We start from the raw sequence: 17,069 nt of genomic DNA, 5'->3' as shown, positions 1-17,069 counted from the left end.
GCCACCTAGGCATTCCCCCCATCCTTCTTTTTTTCTTAACTTCTAAGCAGCAGGATTTGACAGTGTTGTGTAATGTTTCTCTTGTCTGGTTCCAGGCCCTACCTCTTCCTACGGGAAGCCACCCAAGCCCGGGTGTAGAGGAAGAAAAATGAAGGAACAGGAAAGGCAAGTCTTGCACAATTAAACATCAAGGTTATGAGGCTAAATTGAGAGGTTCCTTCAGGGAAGGGGTCCAAAATGTACAGATGAAGAATAAATGATAAAAGAAAAAGTCAGCAAGTCTAAAAATGCAGAATTAGAAGCCAGAAATTCCTACTTTCAACCACAGATTCTGAAAATTCCATCACCTCTAAAGAAAATCACTTAAAACCTTCCCTCTATATCTAGTTGTAAAATAGTAGGTACCTAAAAGAATTATTATAAACTATGAAGCAGGCTCAGATTCAAGGCCCTGGGAAATAATCTGGTGTTTTGGAGGGAGAAGCAGAAATAAATTGCCCAGTTGTCTGGCAGCATAATAATCTGCACATTTTATTTTATTGAGTAATTCTAACCCCAGACTATCCTGTGATTTCATTTTATGATCAGGTACACCACAGTTAAATTTAAAAACCAACCGAGATGATTATTTCCGAAAAATGTAATAAGTAAGAAATGTATATATTTAATATATGGACAGCTCACATAAATTAATGGGAAAACAACAATACCCCAATAGAAAGTGGTCTGGTGATAATATGTATACACACAAGATACATATGACCAAAACACATGCAAAAGTGCTTACCTGTCCTAATCATCCAATAAGTACAAGTTGAAACAGCTAAATATAGTTCTTAACCAACAAATTTTCTAGGTCAAAAATATTAGGGATTTGGTTAAGAATATCAGGAACTACCATGAGCTGTGTATTGGTTACAATGGTCTAGAATCCCTCCTGGGGAAGTTATCACGTACAGATGGAGACTTATGGTAGATAAACATTATAAACAACCGAAATTTCCAATAAGGGAAATGGTTAAATGAATTCTGGAACACCCAAAAAGTGTTTGGCACCATTTTACAACATTTATTTTAAAATATTTTAGTGTGAAAATGTTTATGATATTCTAAGTTTAGATAAATCGGCGTGTGATTATAAAAGTTAATTATTTCTTGAGTGTTTCCTATGTGCCAGGACCACTCAATTTTTTTATATGCATTCTCTCATTAATTTCTTAAAAGCATCTCATAAGGTAGGTACTGTTATTAACGTTATGAATCGTTTCATTTTACAGTTGATGATGTCGAGGCACAAAAAGATGAAATCACTTGCCCAGGGTTACAACCTAATTAGTTGGATTCCAGGCTTAGTGTTGTTAAAAAGTATACCATATTGCAAAATCAACAACACAAGAAACAACAAGTATTGGCGAGGACGTGGAGAAAAAGGAACCCTCGTGCACTCTGGGTAGGAATGCAAACTGGTACAGCCACTTGGAAAACAGTATGGAGGTTCCTCAGAAAGTTAAAAATAGAACTACCCTATGATCCAGTAATCACACTACCGGGTATTTACCAAAAAAATTAAAAAAAAAACAACCCACGAATTTAAAGGGATATATGCACCCCTCTGTTTATTGCAGCATTATTTACAATAGCCAAACTATGGGAGTAACCCAATAATGGAATATTATTCAGCGACAGAAAAAGAATGAAATCTTGCCAATTGCAATGACTTGGATGGAGTTAGAGAGTATAATGCTAAGCAAAATAAGTCAGAGAAAGACAAATACCGTATGTGGAATTTAAGAAACAAAACAAACAAGCGCAGGAAAAAGAGAGGCAGACAGACAATACAAGAAACAGACTCTTAACTGTAGAGAACAAACTGATGGTTACCAGAGGGGAGGTGGGTAGGGGAATGGGGAAAATAGGGAATGGGAATTAAAGAGTATACTTATTATGATGAAAAAAATGATAAAAAAAATACCATATTGCATGCTGTCTGCCTATCCACCTGTCCATTCACCTCTCGGTCCACCTATCCATACATCAATCTTTCAATCCCTTCATCCACATAATATCTATCCAACAGGATAAGACATGAACACAACAGACAACAGATAGCAAAGTGAATTGTGAGACACACATCTTAGGGGACTTGTACCCTCAGGCATTTAGCTAAAATTGGGTTTTTTTAAAACTCTAATAAGTCTTCAACTCAAATCACTCAGGATGGAATAGAGAGAGGAGGAGGTCTAAGGGGATTTCTTGTGGCAAGATGACCTTTTACCTGTGAAGGGTTGTGGGACAGAGTGTGGCTCAATCAGCTCAGGCCTAGCAGAGGAGGATTCACAGATTCACTTGAATTCTTTTTTTTTTTTTTTAAAGATTTTATTTATTCATTTGAGAGAGAATGAGATAGAGAGAGAGCATGAGAGGGGGGAGGGTCAGAGGGAGAAGCAGACTCCCTGCCGAGCAGGGAGCCCGATGCGGGACTCGATCCCGGGACTCCAGGATCATGACCTGAGCCGAAGGCAGTCGCTTAACCAACTGAGCCACCCAGGTGCCCCTCACTTGAATTCTTTCTGAGGCCCCTGGAGTTAGTGTCTGGCTATGGCATAGGACTCCTGATAGATTATAGACAGGCTGGCCAGTGCACTTGGTGGCAGAGGAGAGTGGTTACCACCCTGGTTTCAGCCAGCACACCCACACTCTGTTTAGGCCAAGAAAGGCTGAGTAGTTCCTATGGCCAGAAGTTGTCTACATGTGAGAAAGAGTTGACATGTGGGAGAGCCTGGACTCTGCCCAGCAAAAGGCCCCCAGAATGGACAGTCAGGCTGCACAAAGAGCCATTCACCAACACAAGGAATGCATACTAGAACATTCCAAAGGGCTGCTCTGAAGAAGCCACCAAAGGGACCAGGAAACAAGAGTCTGCCTGGCTCCCAAAGTGTAAAGCTGAGCAGTAGGAACTTTCCAGCCATTTTTACTTCCCCTGCTTCCAGAGGGGTCAAACTAACCCCCAGCAAGTTTTGGGGAGGAGGGATAGAAAGGGAAGAAGAAGCCTCCATGCCTAGTTTTTTGTAGGCAAGAAGCCATCCTGGAGGAGATAAGAAAACGATTTTAAACCAATTCAGTTTTGATGTTATATGGAACTGGACATTCTAAGCATCAGACTGATACCATGTGGTAAATTAAGAGTGACAACAGGGCTTTGTATCACCCGAAGACTAGAGGGGTCACACTTCGTGCTCACGTGCTCATTCAGGAGTGGAGGAATAACCACCCAATGAGCAGATTCAAAGCACCATGGGAAACGAAGACGAAGTCACTGTGTGATTAGTCCCTTAGCTCCTGCTGGTCATGTGTGTGTGCATGTGTGTGCAAATGTGCAAATAAACTATATGCGTGTGGCTATAGCTCTGGACAGTGAGGCTATAGCCAGTATTTATTCTCCTCTTTTTATAGTTTTCTCTAATTTTTACACTTTCTATAAAGGGATTGTAATACTTTTATAATCAGAAAAACATCAGTAAATGTTGTTTTTAAAAAGGAAGTCAGTGTTATGGAAATTCCCTAATCCATGTGAGATATTACTTGCACCAAGAATGAGCACTACCCATCATATGCCCAGAGCTGCCAAAAAGAGCAAGAAACATTCCGACATCTGCACAGGAACTTGATGTGGAATCTGGAATCAACTCCATTCCCAGGGGAAGAGGGAGGAAATGAGAATTGGGTATTTTGTTGTTTCTCTTGTAAACATGCTTTGGGATCATATCCTTTTCCCCTTCCTCTCCCTAGTCCATTAGTCACAAATTCGGCAGTAAGGGTCCCTTCCCAACACGGGCTCCACTGAATGGCCTGTTCTTCAGGCAAACCCCCAACGAGAGCTGAAAGTTAGTGGTCTTGAAGAATGGATTCTAAGGCAAGTATTAAGATGAAAAATGCTAAATAAATGCCCATTGCCGCACACTGGAGTCTCTTTTTTTAACTTTTCCTTTGGAATGCTCTGAAATGAGACTACCCTAGAGGGGACACAACTTACAAGGAACTCTGAAAAAGATTTTGAAAAATAGGCTTTAATTTCTTAGAAAAAGAAGTGGAGATCTTACAGACTAAATATGTCACGCTCAAGTCACACCGCTTCCATCTGATCAAGTTTCTGGGCAGGTAGATAAAGAAAATGCTGTAGAGCCAGGGTACCCAGGACTGGGTCCCCCTGAGGAAGTGTCCCAGGCTGCCAAGTGATGAAATGGCTAAAGATGTGGGCTAAATGATAAGCTACTCGAGGGAATTCCTAGCTGGCTGGAAAACCTTATTCAGGGAAACCTTGCGAGCACAGAGTGTACTCAACGTCTTGTACGCACTCATATTGCTTTCATTTATTGAATGAGGGATAAGAGATATGCATTTCAAATACAGGAGCTTCAGCAGGTTGAGAAGACTGGATGACCTACAAGATTCAAGAAGATACTGGTAAACAGAACTGCAGATTGAAACTAAGAAGCTAAAATATAGGAATAAGGGAGTGGCTGCTCCTGGGTTCAAATAGTCACCTGCATAACGACAATAATCTGAGAATAATATTTTGTATTTATATAGTGTATTTCACAGTTTCCAAAGCAGTTTTGGGGGGTAGCTCAATTTTAATTCATGTGAAAAAATACTTAAGGGTTATTTTTGTTGACCACAAGCTTAAAATGAAACCAACAGAGTAACATGGAAGGATAAAAGCCAATAGTAGCCCACCCCCTCCCAATAAAAGTAAGAGCCCCTATCATCTGAGCGCTCCTAAGGCACTGGGTTGTACCCTTGGGGCTACCTACCTTTTAAGAAGACATCGGTAAATTGAAGTCATAATGAAACAAGTGGGCAGGAAGGTAAAAATTGGGGAGCTGAGGAATATTCAGTGTGGAGAAGGGAAGATAAGGAGATGTAAAAAATTGGTTCAAATATTTGAACAGCTGCTATATTAGAAGATTCTCCTACATATTTTAGTATCAAAAGTGCAGGATTTCCACCAATGACTTTGTTTCAGGGATGAAGATTTTGGCTAGAGGAGTGGATCTTAAAATGTCAATGTTTTGGAAACAACATTGGAATCCACAGAATTGCTTGTGGGAGGGTAACCTGGAGCAGCCACTTTGGAAAATAGTTTGGCCCCATCCCCAGATATCATAGTTGCACACCCCCTTAGCCTGCAAGGTTCATCCCTGGACATACATGCCTAAAAAAGCATCTTCATGTGCACAGCAGGAAATATGCACGTGAATATTCACAACAGCAAAATCTGGAAACAAATGCCCAGCAGTAGGACAGTAGATGAGTAAATTGTGAAATATTACACAATGGTCAAATGAATCTAGATGAATCTTAGTACAATATTAAGTGGACAAAGACCCAAAGATGACAAATAACATGATACCCCTTTTTAAAAAGTTAGGCCACAGGGACGCCTGGGTGGCTCAGTTGGTTAAGCCACTGCCTTCAGCTCAGGTCATGATCCCAGGGTCCTGGGATTGAGTCCCGCATTGGGCTCCTTGCTCAGCAGGGAGCCTGCTTCTCCCTCTCCCTGTCACTCCCGTTTGTGCTCACTCTCTGACAAATAAATAAAATCTTAAAAAGTTAAGCCACAAAAATTAAAAATATGCTTTTTAGAAATACATATATAAAATAGGTTAGACAAAGAAAGCCAAATACCATATGATCTCACTTACATGTGAACCTAAAAAACAACAACAAAACAAACTCACAGATACAGAAAACAGGTTGGTGGTTGACAGAGGCAAGGGGCAGGGGAGTGGGCAAAAGGGGTAAAGGTGGTCAAAAGGTTAAACAAATACACATAAATGCACTTAAACTCTTTTCTAAAAAGCAAGGTAATGATGAACAGGTTGATGGTTCCCACCAGTGGGGCAGGACAGGGAGATGGGATATGGGGCATCTGGTGCAATGGTTCATTTGGGGTGGTGGGTTCACAGATGTTTACCACATTGTTAAAAAGAACTAAATACCCAGATGGAATTAGGCCATGCATAGACCCATGGTGACAGTGTATCATGAACCAATTCAGTTCTGTCCATCTGAGGGCCACTGAAAAGAGGGAGAAGGCACAAAAAAAGGAAAGACAGAAGGGAGTGATGGAAAATACTGAATTGGCATCATTGTGGCCTGGTCAGCAAGCTCCGTGTCACCCACATCATTTCAGCCTAAGCCAGGCGGCTACCCAAAGCGGTATGGTTGTGCAGGTTGTGAGCTGCACCAAGGTCCCTGATGAGGAGTCAAGCAGGTTGTCATCAGCCTGTGCTCTACATGCCATGCAAGATCCTGGGGCAGAATTAGGTTTGCCCAGAGGAAGAGCACAGAAATGTGCTGCCCCATTACCCAGCTCTAAGGCTTGTGACCGTCTTTGTCCAGAGAGGGAAATTTGTTCTCATAAAAGCCCTAGCCAGAGATGTTTTCAGAGGAATCTTGCACTGGGTATTGAATTGGACTAGGTGACCTCCAAGGTCTCTTGGAACTCAAGGATATTTTTGAGGCAATAACAAGTAGAAAGAGGTCTGATTCACGATTCAGGAGACTGGATCGGACACTGTAGGGAAGCAAATTCTACCACCGGAAAATGTAGTGGTAAGTGGATTATTTTAGGCTGATTATTTTTCAGAAAGAGAAGGCTCAGGAAGAGCCTTTGACCTTTCCCCTAATTGCCTAAAAGAATTTAGAGGACTTGCTATCCTCTAATGGAGGTATCACTGTAGACAACTACAGTATAATATGAAAGAGATGTGGAAGACAGGGAGGAATTTAGCAAAATCTGTTTGTTAAAATTCTTCTTATTGTTTCTGTACGGCCCATTTAACATTTGTTTACCAAACATTTACTCTTTTTCATCATCCTATGAATTTCATTCCTTCCCTTTTGAAGTTCCACTTTCCTACACTCTTCTTGGGTCTGGATGGCATGTAAGTCTCAATTGCCTGACTGCAAGGCGGGCCATAGTGAGCCCCCACACATACATAATTAAATTTGTTAATTTGTCTCTTGTCAATTTAAATCTTAGACCAACCAAAAGAACCTGAAAGAGTAAAGGAAAATGTTTTTCCCCCAAAACACCACCCATACATTGCAAATAGCTGTGTGATCCTCAGCCTTAATCACTGCTGGTTTGTTTTCTTGACTTCAAATGCTACCTGCTTCAGCCAATGGCTGTGACACAAGACAAAGCATTAAAGATGCCAACTGTTTCCTCCTACCCCCATGTCTTTCCTGCAGGCGGCCCTTGCCCACAGACTGTTAACAGTATTGAGTACTGGGGCAGAAGGTCAGGTATAGCATCATGGGAAACACCATCCAAGCAGCCATAATGGGAAATCAGGAAGTCAGTGAAGGCAGTTGGCTTCTGGGAAGGGGCAAGGAGCAGGCCAGTGGAGAGAAGCAGAGTCCCAGTGGTTTAGGGATATACCAGAGAGAAAGAAAAGCGATGCCTGGTGACTTAGAATCTAGTTGTGGCCTGTCTGAGATGGGAACCACCAGCCACATGTGGCTACTGCACACTTGAATTGTGGCTAGTCCAAGCTGAGATGGACTCTACATGTAAAGTACACACCAGATTTTTGAGATTTGGCATGAAGAAAAGAATGAAAAAGTAACTCAATGATTTTATAATATCGATTCCATGTTGAAATAATATTTTGAATATTTTGGATTAAATTTCAAAATAATAAAAATTTTCATCTTTTAAAATACTTCAAAAATGAGGATACTAGGATATTTTAAATTATATCTGTGGCTCCCATTGCATTTCTATTAGGCAGCAATGGACTAGACTCTATGAAGCCCAAACTTTTTATAATAGGATTTAATGAGATATCCCTTTCCCTTTAAAAAATTCTCCTTTTAACTTGTTTTGATTTGGTGTCTATCTATTCCTAAAAACCAGATGGAGGGCACCTGGGTGGCTCAGGTCATGATCCTGGAGTCCCAGGATCGAGTTCCGTATCGGGCTCCCTGCTCAGCGGGGAGTCTGCTTCTCCCTCTGACCCTCCCCCCTCTTATGCTCTCTCTCTCCCTCTCTCATTCTGTCTCTCAAATAAATAAAATCTTTAAAAAAAAAAACAGATGGAAAAGTGCCTTGAAAATAAATACAACTCTATGATTGGAAGTTATTATTGTTAATTTAATAATGATTAAGTCCTATGATTCTATTAATTATTTCCATCAACAAATCCTACTGGCTCGGTTTCCCAAATATACTCAGAATTTGACCTCTTCTCACTGCTGAATCCCTGCCCACTCTTTGCACACCTGGCTCCTCTCGTCTCCCTGATTTGACCTCAAGGTCCTGAGGATCATCCTGGTCCTCTTTCCCTGTTCTCCTCCCTCTAGCTGTTGCAGCCTCCTTGCTGCTTGTGCTCCTTCTTCCCTCAGGGCCTTTGCACTGGCACTGTTGTTTGTTCATATCCACATACTCACTGCCTATCTCTTCAAAGTCTGGACTCAAATGTTACTTCTGAGGGAGGCCTTCCCTGTTTGCCTTCCCTAAAATGACAACTCTTACACACACACACACCTCTTATCTCCTGCTCTATTATTCCCCTTAGCATTTATACTATCTCATATACTATGTATTTTATCTTACGTATCAGTCTCCTTCAACTATAACAAATTTAGTAAGGGCAGGAATTCTTCTCTGTCTTGCTCATTATTGTATTCCCAGCTTCTAAAACAGTGCCAGGCACAGAGCAGCTGCTCAATAAATATTTGTTGTATGTGGAGGATCTCAGCAGACTATTCTTGTGCTAATAAGTGTTTGCTGGGGGCGCCTGGGTTGCTCAGTCGTTAAGCATCTGCCTTCAGCTCAGGTCGTGGACCCAGGGCCCTGGGATCTAGCCCCACAATCGGGCTCCCTGCTCTGCGGGGGGCCTGCCTCTCCCTCTCCCACTCCCCCTGCTTGTGTTTCCTCTCTCGCTGTGTCTCTGTCAAATAAATAAATAAAATCTTTAAAAAAAAAAAAGTGTTTGCTGTATCTTATATGGTCTACACAAAGTTCCTGACAGAGCTCTTAACCTCCAGAGGAGATATTTAAGAGCCAGTGAATTCTCTAAGTACAACAAAATTGTAGGAAGCACCAGCTCTCTGACACAAGTGGCTCTTGGAGTTCGTGTGGTGCTACGTGTTGGCATTTCTGTTTGAAGACTTATTTATTTGAGAGAGAGAACATGCTTGAGCGGGAGGGGCAGAGGGACAGGGAGAGAGAATCTGGAGCAGACTCCCCACTGAGCATGGAGCCCAACATGGCGCTCAATCTCACGACCCTGAGACCACGACCTGAGCCAAGATCAAGAGTCAGACTTAATCGACTGCACCACCCATGCACCCCAAGTGTTGGCATTTCTATGCAGGGAATAATGGTCCAGAAAACCTGGCTGAGTTTTTGGAATATTTGGAGCTGCCATAGTTGTACTTTCTTAGACACCACCCATTCCTTACCTTTCCTGGCCCTTCACTATGAAGTGTGGACAAAGGACAGAATGGATTTTCAAGGAAGATGAAGGAGTATATTAGCCATCTGGTTGGCTTCCCAGAGTGAAGGCAATTATTCCCACTGAGAACTCATTAGACCCAAATAAATTTTAATATTTCCTCATCAATTCACTTGCATATTTTTTTTTTTTTCTCAGTGAGCACTGTATTTTTATCTTCACAACCTACCTTCCCAAATGTGGCTGGGTTGACTTGGTCCTGAGCATTTTGACCACAGGTCTCCACATAAATCTCATACATCAGGCAGCGAGGCACACTGTACCCTTCACAGATACAGAAATTGTCAACCAACCTGGGGGGAGAGGAAGACAAGGCAGAGGAAATTGGCATCAGTTTCTCTAGGGCAGAACATTTTGATCCAAGGAAATGAAACCTGTTTAAGTTATTGAATGCAAAGGCTCACCAATCATCATCAATAATGTACCTTTTTGTTCTTAGCCCAGAGTTAAGTATTTTGATTGTGGGTCTTTATTTTTTATTAAATCTTTAATTTTAATTCCAGTATCATTAACATACAGTGTTATAATTTTCAGATGTACCAGATAATGATTCAACAATTCTATACATGACTCAGCATTCATCATGATAAGTGTACTCTTAATCCTCATCACCTAATTCATCAATGCCCCTACCCACTCCCCTCTGGGAAACATCAGTTTGTTTCTTGGTTTGTCCTTCTTTATTTTTCCTTTGCTCATTTGTTTTGTTTCTTAAATTCCACATATGAATAAAATCATATGGAATTTGTCTTTCTCTGACTTATTTTGCTCAGCATTATACTCTCTAACTCCATCCATGTTGTTGTAAATGGCAAGATTTCATTCTTTTTTATGGCTGAATAATATTCCATTTGTATATATACCACATCTTCTTTATCCATTCATCTATGATGAATACTTGGGCTGCTTCCACAGTTTGGCTATTGTAAATAATGCTGCAATAAACAGGAGTGTATGTATCCTTTTGAATTAGTGTTTTTGTATTTTTGGGGTAAATACCCAGTAGTGTGCTTACTGGATCATAGGGGAGCTCTATTTTTAACTTTTTGAGGAACCTCCATACTGTTTTCCACAGTGGCTGTACCAGTTTGCATTCTGATTATGGGTCTTTAGATAATCAACATGGTGGGTTTTTATTGTTGTTTTGTTTTGTTTGTTTTTTGGTCTGTTTTTGTTTTTGGCATGTAGGCATATTAAAAAGAAGCCCAAATTATTGGCTCAGCAGACACTGTTTTATGTCCTATTGTAAAGGTTGTAGCCAAGAGCTCTTTAGCTATAAAGTGAGGATTATTTACTTGATATATCACCCCTGCAGGCTTGCCAGTCCCTATGTGCTTGTGACCCAGGGCACGTGTGCAACGCTTTGCCTCCCTCCCCCAGTTGTTTGCACAATTTTTAAATCTGAGTCATTTAGGGCAGGCCACAATATTTTGATTAGTTAAATTGAGATGAGATGTAAAATGCAAGACACCGAGACAGGCAGGACGCTTTCACTCTCCAGCTGAGTGGCATTTATATGTGATCTGTAGCATTTCAGGCCTCTGCTCGACGTGGGTTCTTCAACTGCTGAAGTGCTCCCACGCTTGGGGGGAGGTAGCAGTCCCTTGGCAATGAGGGGCTCTGCCTGTGGCTCACAGCCCACAGCCAGCCCTGTGGGGATAGCTGTGCCCCTGTTCCAGCAACTGGTATGTGTGTGGGGTAAGAAGTGGGGGAGACTGAGGTCAGAAAGTGTGGTCCACAGTGACATCTGATCACAACCCTCCCTTCGCTGATTGAGGAGAGACTCTCAGGGTTCTCCTCATTCTTTTAGAGAAATATGCAAAGGAAGCCAATATAATTTTTAAACACAGAAGAATTTTTTAGCAGGGAATTTACCAATACATCGTCTCCTTTCTCATTGATGATATACAGCTTATTTTCTGGGATGAGGCCCGCTGAGGCCCACATTTACTTTCCCTGAGAGCTAAAGACACAATTGTCAACCCCATTGGCTTCCTCATAAAAGGAAAAACTAACATATGGGAGGTGGGGGAAATCTTTGGCCCTGTATACTGAGGTATACAAATTATCGCAGGCCAGGCAGCTTAAAACAAGAGAAATTGGTTCTCTCACAGTTCTGGAGGCTGAGAGTCCAAAATCAAGGTGTCAGTATGGCTGGTTCCTTCCAGAGGCTCTGAGAGAGAATGTGTTGTATGCTCTTCCCCTAGCTTCTGGTGCTCGCTGGACATCCTTGGCTTGTAGATGCGTCACACTCATGTCTGCCTCTGTCTTCACCTGGGCTTCTCTTCTCTGAGTGTCCTCTCTCCTCTTCTTATGAGGACACCAGTGATTGGATTTAGGGCCCAGCTGAATCCAGTATGATCTCTTCTTAATTAATTACAACTGCAAAGACCCTATTTCCAAATAAGGTCATATTCTGAGCTTCCAGATAGGTATGTATTTTGGGGAGACACTATCCAACCCAGTACCTGCCCAAGGAGGGGATTTTCCAAGGATCTCCTTAACATCGTTGTGAGAACGTGCCACTTGACATACTTGACCATGGTTCAAATATAGCTGTTATAGTACCAATTATTTGGCTCAATGTTGAATACAGGATGATGGCTCTTGGTGGGGAGGGGAGTGGCAAATTCCTACAACTAGGTGATTTTTATATTTCTTTTGTTAAGAAACCACTCACTGATAGATGAAAAGCCTGTATTTGAAGTATCACAAAAGACAGCTATGCTTGGGGAGCTGCCACAAAATAGGGATAGATGTCAAGTTCAAACTCACTGTTGTTTATCTACAGCTACTACTGATTTAGTCATGGAATGGTCTCCTCAAAAAAGAAACATGCGAAATACTTCTTAAAATGAACTCTAAATGTTTGCAAACCCTTCTTCCTCGTCACAGAAATTTATTTGTTCTAGGCCTCTATGAACTGTGTCTTTCTCTTTCAAAATGACATTACTGAGTCTGCCTGTTATCTGGGTGCACAAGTAAAGCCAAATAATACTATCAGGGAGAATAACAGTAAAGGTCTTTGATGAGAGTCTTTTCTCTGTCGCACACCTAAACACAGGGCTGCCTTCTGGCCTGAAGCCTTGCACTGTCACTTGGTGACTTTGCTGCTTTGATCCTGGCTGCACCCCATTTCTGGCCACATGCCTTTGGTGGTTTCCCCAAAGTCCCCAGCCAGATCGCAGACACTGGCCTGTGGTGGGCAGCCAGCATACATTAACTGGGAAAAATGGGAGGTTTGAAAGAAGGTTTTAATTTGTCCGGTAAGAGCATCTGTTCGGGGTCATGCCTTTTCTTCAGCTCAAATAGTAGGTGCTTCAGCATTTAGTCTCCACACACTTAGGAAATTATGATTTTTAAACAGATTTATTTACTTATTTTAGGGAGAGAGCGCATGAACGTACGGGGGGCAGAGGGGCAGACGGAGAGGGAGAGAATCTTAAGCAGACTCCCTGCTGAGTACTGAGCCTGACTTGGGGCTAGATCTCATGACCCTGAGATCATGACCTGAGCCAAAATCAAGAGTCAGATGCTTAAATGACTGAGCCACTCAGGCACCCCTATGAATTTTTATTTTAAGTAAATGATTTCTTTTTAAGTAATCCCTATACTCAAACTCACAACCCTAAGATCAAGAGTCACATGCTCTACTGACGGAGCCACCCAGGTGCCCCTTGAAATTATGATCACGAGTATTATCCAGGGCTTTGCACCTCACAGACGGACTTGTATTCTGACTCTGAGATACCTCCTAGAGCTTTTGTGACTAGAAAACAAGCACATGATATGCCTAGTACACTTCTTGGCACATGGAAGCTCTTATTGGTGTTGTTTTAGTGTCTACCTCCAAAATATTCAGAGGACGCAAGAAAGATGGCCCTGTTGGCACACTGGCAGCCCAGAAACACCTGCAGTAAATGAGACTGACTTTCAACTACATGTGGGTCCAAGGAGAGGCTGATGGGGGTGGGGGGATGTGTAGGCAGTAGGGTTGGGCTGAACTACTGGCAGGTGGAATTGGTTAAGGATTTTACACTGTGCCACCAAAATGTGTTTTGGTGATCCATGATTATGAAGGTGTGGGATGAATCAGATCACGGAATTCCTTGCTTAGCTGCCTAAGAACAGTATTTACCAGGTGTCACCATCAGATGAAGTTGATTGCTAAGATCATAAAAACATTCATGATGTTCTCCTTGTTTTGAGTGATGGACAATCTGATAGTAGCCAACATCAGAGTGCACATATCTAGCCCTGCGATTCTCACATTTTCTGAGTGCTCCTTTCCATGGTAAAGAAAAATGTAATGCTGGGAGTTACACATGCTGGGAATTATAGTACCCTGATTCAGCCTGATCAAAAGCTCCTATGAATTCTGTATTTTTCAAAATAAATTTGCATGTCATTAATTTCAACAGTGTGCAGAAATTTTAAAAAGCCATACATGTGAGAGACAGTTATTTTAGGCTATGGCCAGGCTCAGCATACCTAGGGATTAGAGGATGCGTAGTAATTTCATCTGAGGTCTGAAACCAGGGGTCCCACCCAGTCGACTTGTTCTGTCTGCACTCCCCAGCAGGGGAAGTCAAGTCACTGCTCTTCATCCCTTTGTGCTCCCCTCAGGTCTGACCACTTCTCTCTCAATTCCTACCACCCTTCCTGTCTGTGAAACAGAAAATGTCTATTACTTCTGTTTCTGGAGACTGTCCTGCTCCTTGCAGGACCTTCCTCCTTGGAGAATTTATCATGTTTACGACAGTAGCACTGAAGTCTCTAAGGAATGCTGAGGACCTAACTAGTGACTGGAAAATGAAGCTATGAAGCAATGCTGAAAGTGGAATGTTTCTGCCATGTGACAATAATCAGCCCCCTCTCTGGTCTGTCACTCAGAGTGCCTGGACAGCTCGCCCACCAGTACCCACTGCCACTCTTCTAGGAAACTGGTCTCCTTGGGCATCTTCTAACACCCTCCAGGATGCTAAGGCTCTGGATTACAAATTGAGTGGCTCTACTTATGTGTGTAGCTTTTAAAATATATATTTATTTTTAATTGTGATAAAATATATATAACAAAATTTACCATTTTAAAATGTACAGTTCCGTGGCATTAAACACCTTCACGTTGTTGTGCAACCATCATCACCATCCATTCAAAGAACTCTTTTCATTTTGCAAAACTGAAATCCTGTACCCATTAAACACTAACTCCTCCTTCTCTCTCCCCAAGTACCTGGCACCTACCATTCTACTTTCGGCCTCTAAGAATGGGACTAGTTTAGGTACTTCATACAAGGGGAATCATACAGTATTTGTCCTTTTGTGACTGGCTTATTTCATTTAGCGTAATATCTTCAAGTTTCATCCATATTGTAGTATGTATCAGAAGTGCCTTCTTTTTTTAAGCCTGAGTAATAGTCCATTGTGTGTACGTATTGCATTTTGTTTATCCATTCACCTGTTGATGGACACTTGGATTGTTTCCACCTTTTGGTTATTGTGTATGATGCTGCTACACACCTGGGTGTGCAAAAATCCGCTTGAGTCCCTGCTTTCAATTCTTTGGGAGTACACACCTTGAAGTGGAATTGCTGGATCATATGGTAGTTCTACGTCAATTTTTTGAGGTGCTGCCATATTGTTTTCCATAATGGCTGCACCATTTTACATTTCCACCAACAGTGCACAAGGGCTCCAGTTTCTCCACATTTTTGACAACACTTGTTATTTTCTATTTTTGTTTGTTTGATAACGGCCATCCTAATGGGTGCGAAGTGGTTGGGGCTGTATTTTTAATGCCAGTGTTAAGACTACCAGTACCAATGATCTTTTAAACATTCCGCCTCATAGACTGAATGCCTAAAGAGCAGTCCGCCACAGGAAGTTATGCCCTCCTCACCTCCATTGCTCCACCTCCTCCCCAAACTTAAAGAGCATGAGCTCTGTGTTTGAGAGGCCTGTAGGGGTGAGTAGGAATTCATGGCATAGGATTGGAATTAGTTCGGCTCACTGCTAAAATGGTCTACACCATCCTAAGGGATTTAGGGCACCTGCACTGTGGGCAGTCTGCATTGTGTCATTTCACAGACAACCTTAGGAGGCTGTCCAGGTATGTTTGAATCTCTAATCATTCTTTCAAGTCTCTAGGATATAATGCAAACCCCAGAAACTCTAATTTACTAAATGGTGACCTGGAATGGTTGACAAAGGCATCCTCATAGTTCTTTCTTCTAAGAAGGAGCCACTCTGCTGAGGGGTTGGAGTCAGTGAGTGTAAAAGAAAGAGAGCACTGTTGTGTAGTATTCTGAAAACTTGGTGTGTGCTCTAATATGTATTCTTTTGATTTTTTTTCTCTTATGCAAGATAAAATATATCAAAAATATTCTCTTGGAAGAAAAGGGTAAAATTTTAGGCCTTTTCATGTTATAATCACAAACACACCCTTCATTTTTCTATTTTGCTCACATAACTTTTCCAGAAAGTCTTTCCTGAGAAGTATTCCTTAAAACCTTTTTAAAAAGTAATCAGATATCTGCTATTTATTCACCTTGTAAAACTTAGGTTTTAGATTTTAGGACTGGTTTCAATTATTTTCCTATTTATGAAAAGCTACAAACCCATGAGTTCATCAGTCCCAGGGGCTAATGATATTTTTCTTTCCAGTTTTTCTGCCTCTATTTAAATAGCCAGAAGTGAATTTCACAAACAATGTGGAATGCATTGTTAAAGCTAAAAATTGCTTTGCTTTAAGTTAGAAAACATCCCATTCTGGATCTCATACAGAGGGGAAACATTTCCTCTCCTGGCCAACGCCCACGTGCCTTCAGATGTATACGTAAGGGCAGGTCCAACCAACAGGCCCCCCGGTGTGGGGCAATCTGGATTGCTTCCCGCGGTCAGTGTGACCAACAGGGAAGCCCCCACATGGAAAACCCACATCAGGAGGCCTTTAGAGTGTGTGTGTGTGTGTGTGTGTGTGTGTGTGTGTGTGTGTGTCTCCAGTCCCATCCACTGCTCCGGCGAGCCAGCATCAAAAGGCACTGGTTCTGGGTGTGAACGGCTGTCCTTCTAGGCCTATTTATCAGGGCTCCCGGAGCACGGCGGTCACTCCTCGCACTGGGCACTGGCCCGAGGTCCTGGGGACAGCAGCAGAGGGAGTGACGTTTTCCCTCTTCCCTGCCCCACCTCTTCCATTCTATCGGCCCAGAGCGCCTCCCAGCCCAGACCGCGAAACCCGGCCCGATGGGAAGGCGCCCGGGGCCGCTCACCACTGGATGATGCCGCTGTGCAGACCCCGGGTGCCCGCGCCGCCCGATGGGGAGGCCGGCACATCCTCAGCCATGGCTCCGACCGGGGCGCGCCGCACCGAGACAGGGAGCCGGCGGCTGCGCTGCACCCGTCGGGCCGCCGCCGCTGCCGGGTGTTTACTTTAGAGCAGGGCGCGCGGGCCGCGCGGGGCACGCGGGGGGCGCGGAGGGGCGCGGGGGCCGGAGCTGAGTCAGCCCGGCCGGAGCCCCGCGCGTGCGGCGGAGGCTGCTG

At 42.8% G+C, this 17,069-nt stretch overlaps 1 protein-coding gene across 1 annotated transcript in view; it reads right to left on the bottom strand.

The window, feature by feature from the left end:
• The window catches only part of RFX8 (regulatory factor X8), a 100,101-nt gene that overhangs the window by 46,711 nt on the left and 36,321 nt on the right, over positions 1-17,069 (bottom strand). The window contains exon 3 of the mRNA XM_081833345.1: positions 9,700-9,823. Coding sequence (XP_081689471.1) covers positions 9,700-9,823 — 124 coding nt within the window. The remainder of the gene's footprint in view (positions 1-9,699; positions 9,824-17,069) is intronic.

This window comes from Leptonychotes weddellii, chromosome 10, assembly GCF_054177405.1.
Source record: "Leptonychotes weddellii isolate Sample4059 chromosome 10, ASM5417740v2, whole genome shotgun sequence".
Classification (NCBI taxonomy): Eukaryota; Metazoa; Chordata; class Mammalia; order Carnivora; family Phocidae; genus Leptonychotes; species Leptonychotes weddellii.
The sequence above is the reverse complement of the archived record's forward strand: the minus strand, read 5'-3'. Positions and strand labels throughout refer to the sequence as shown.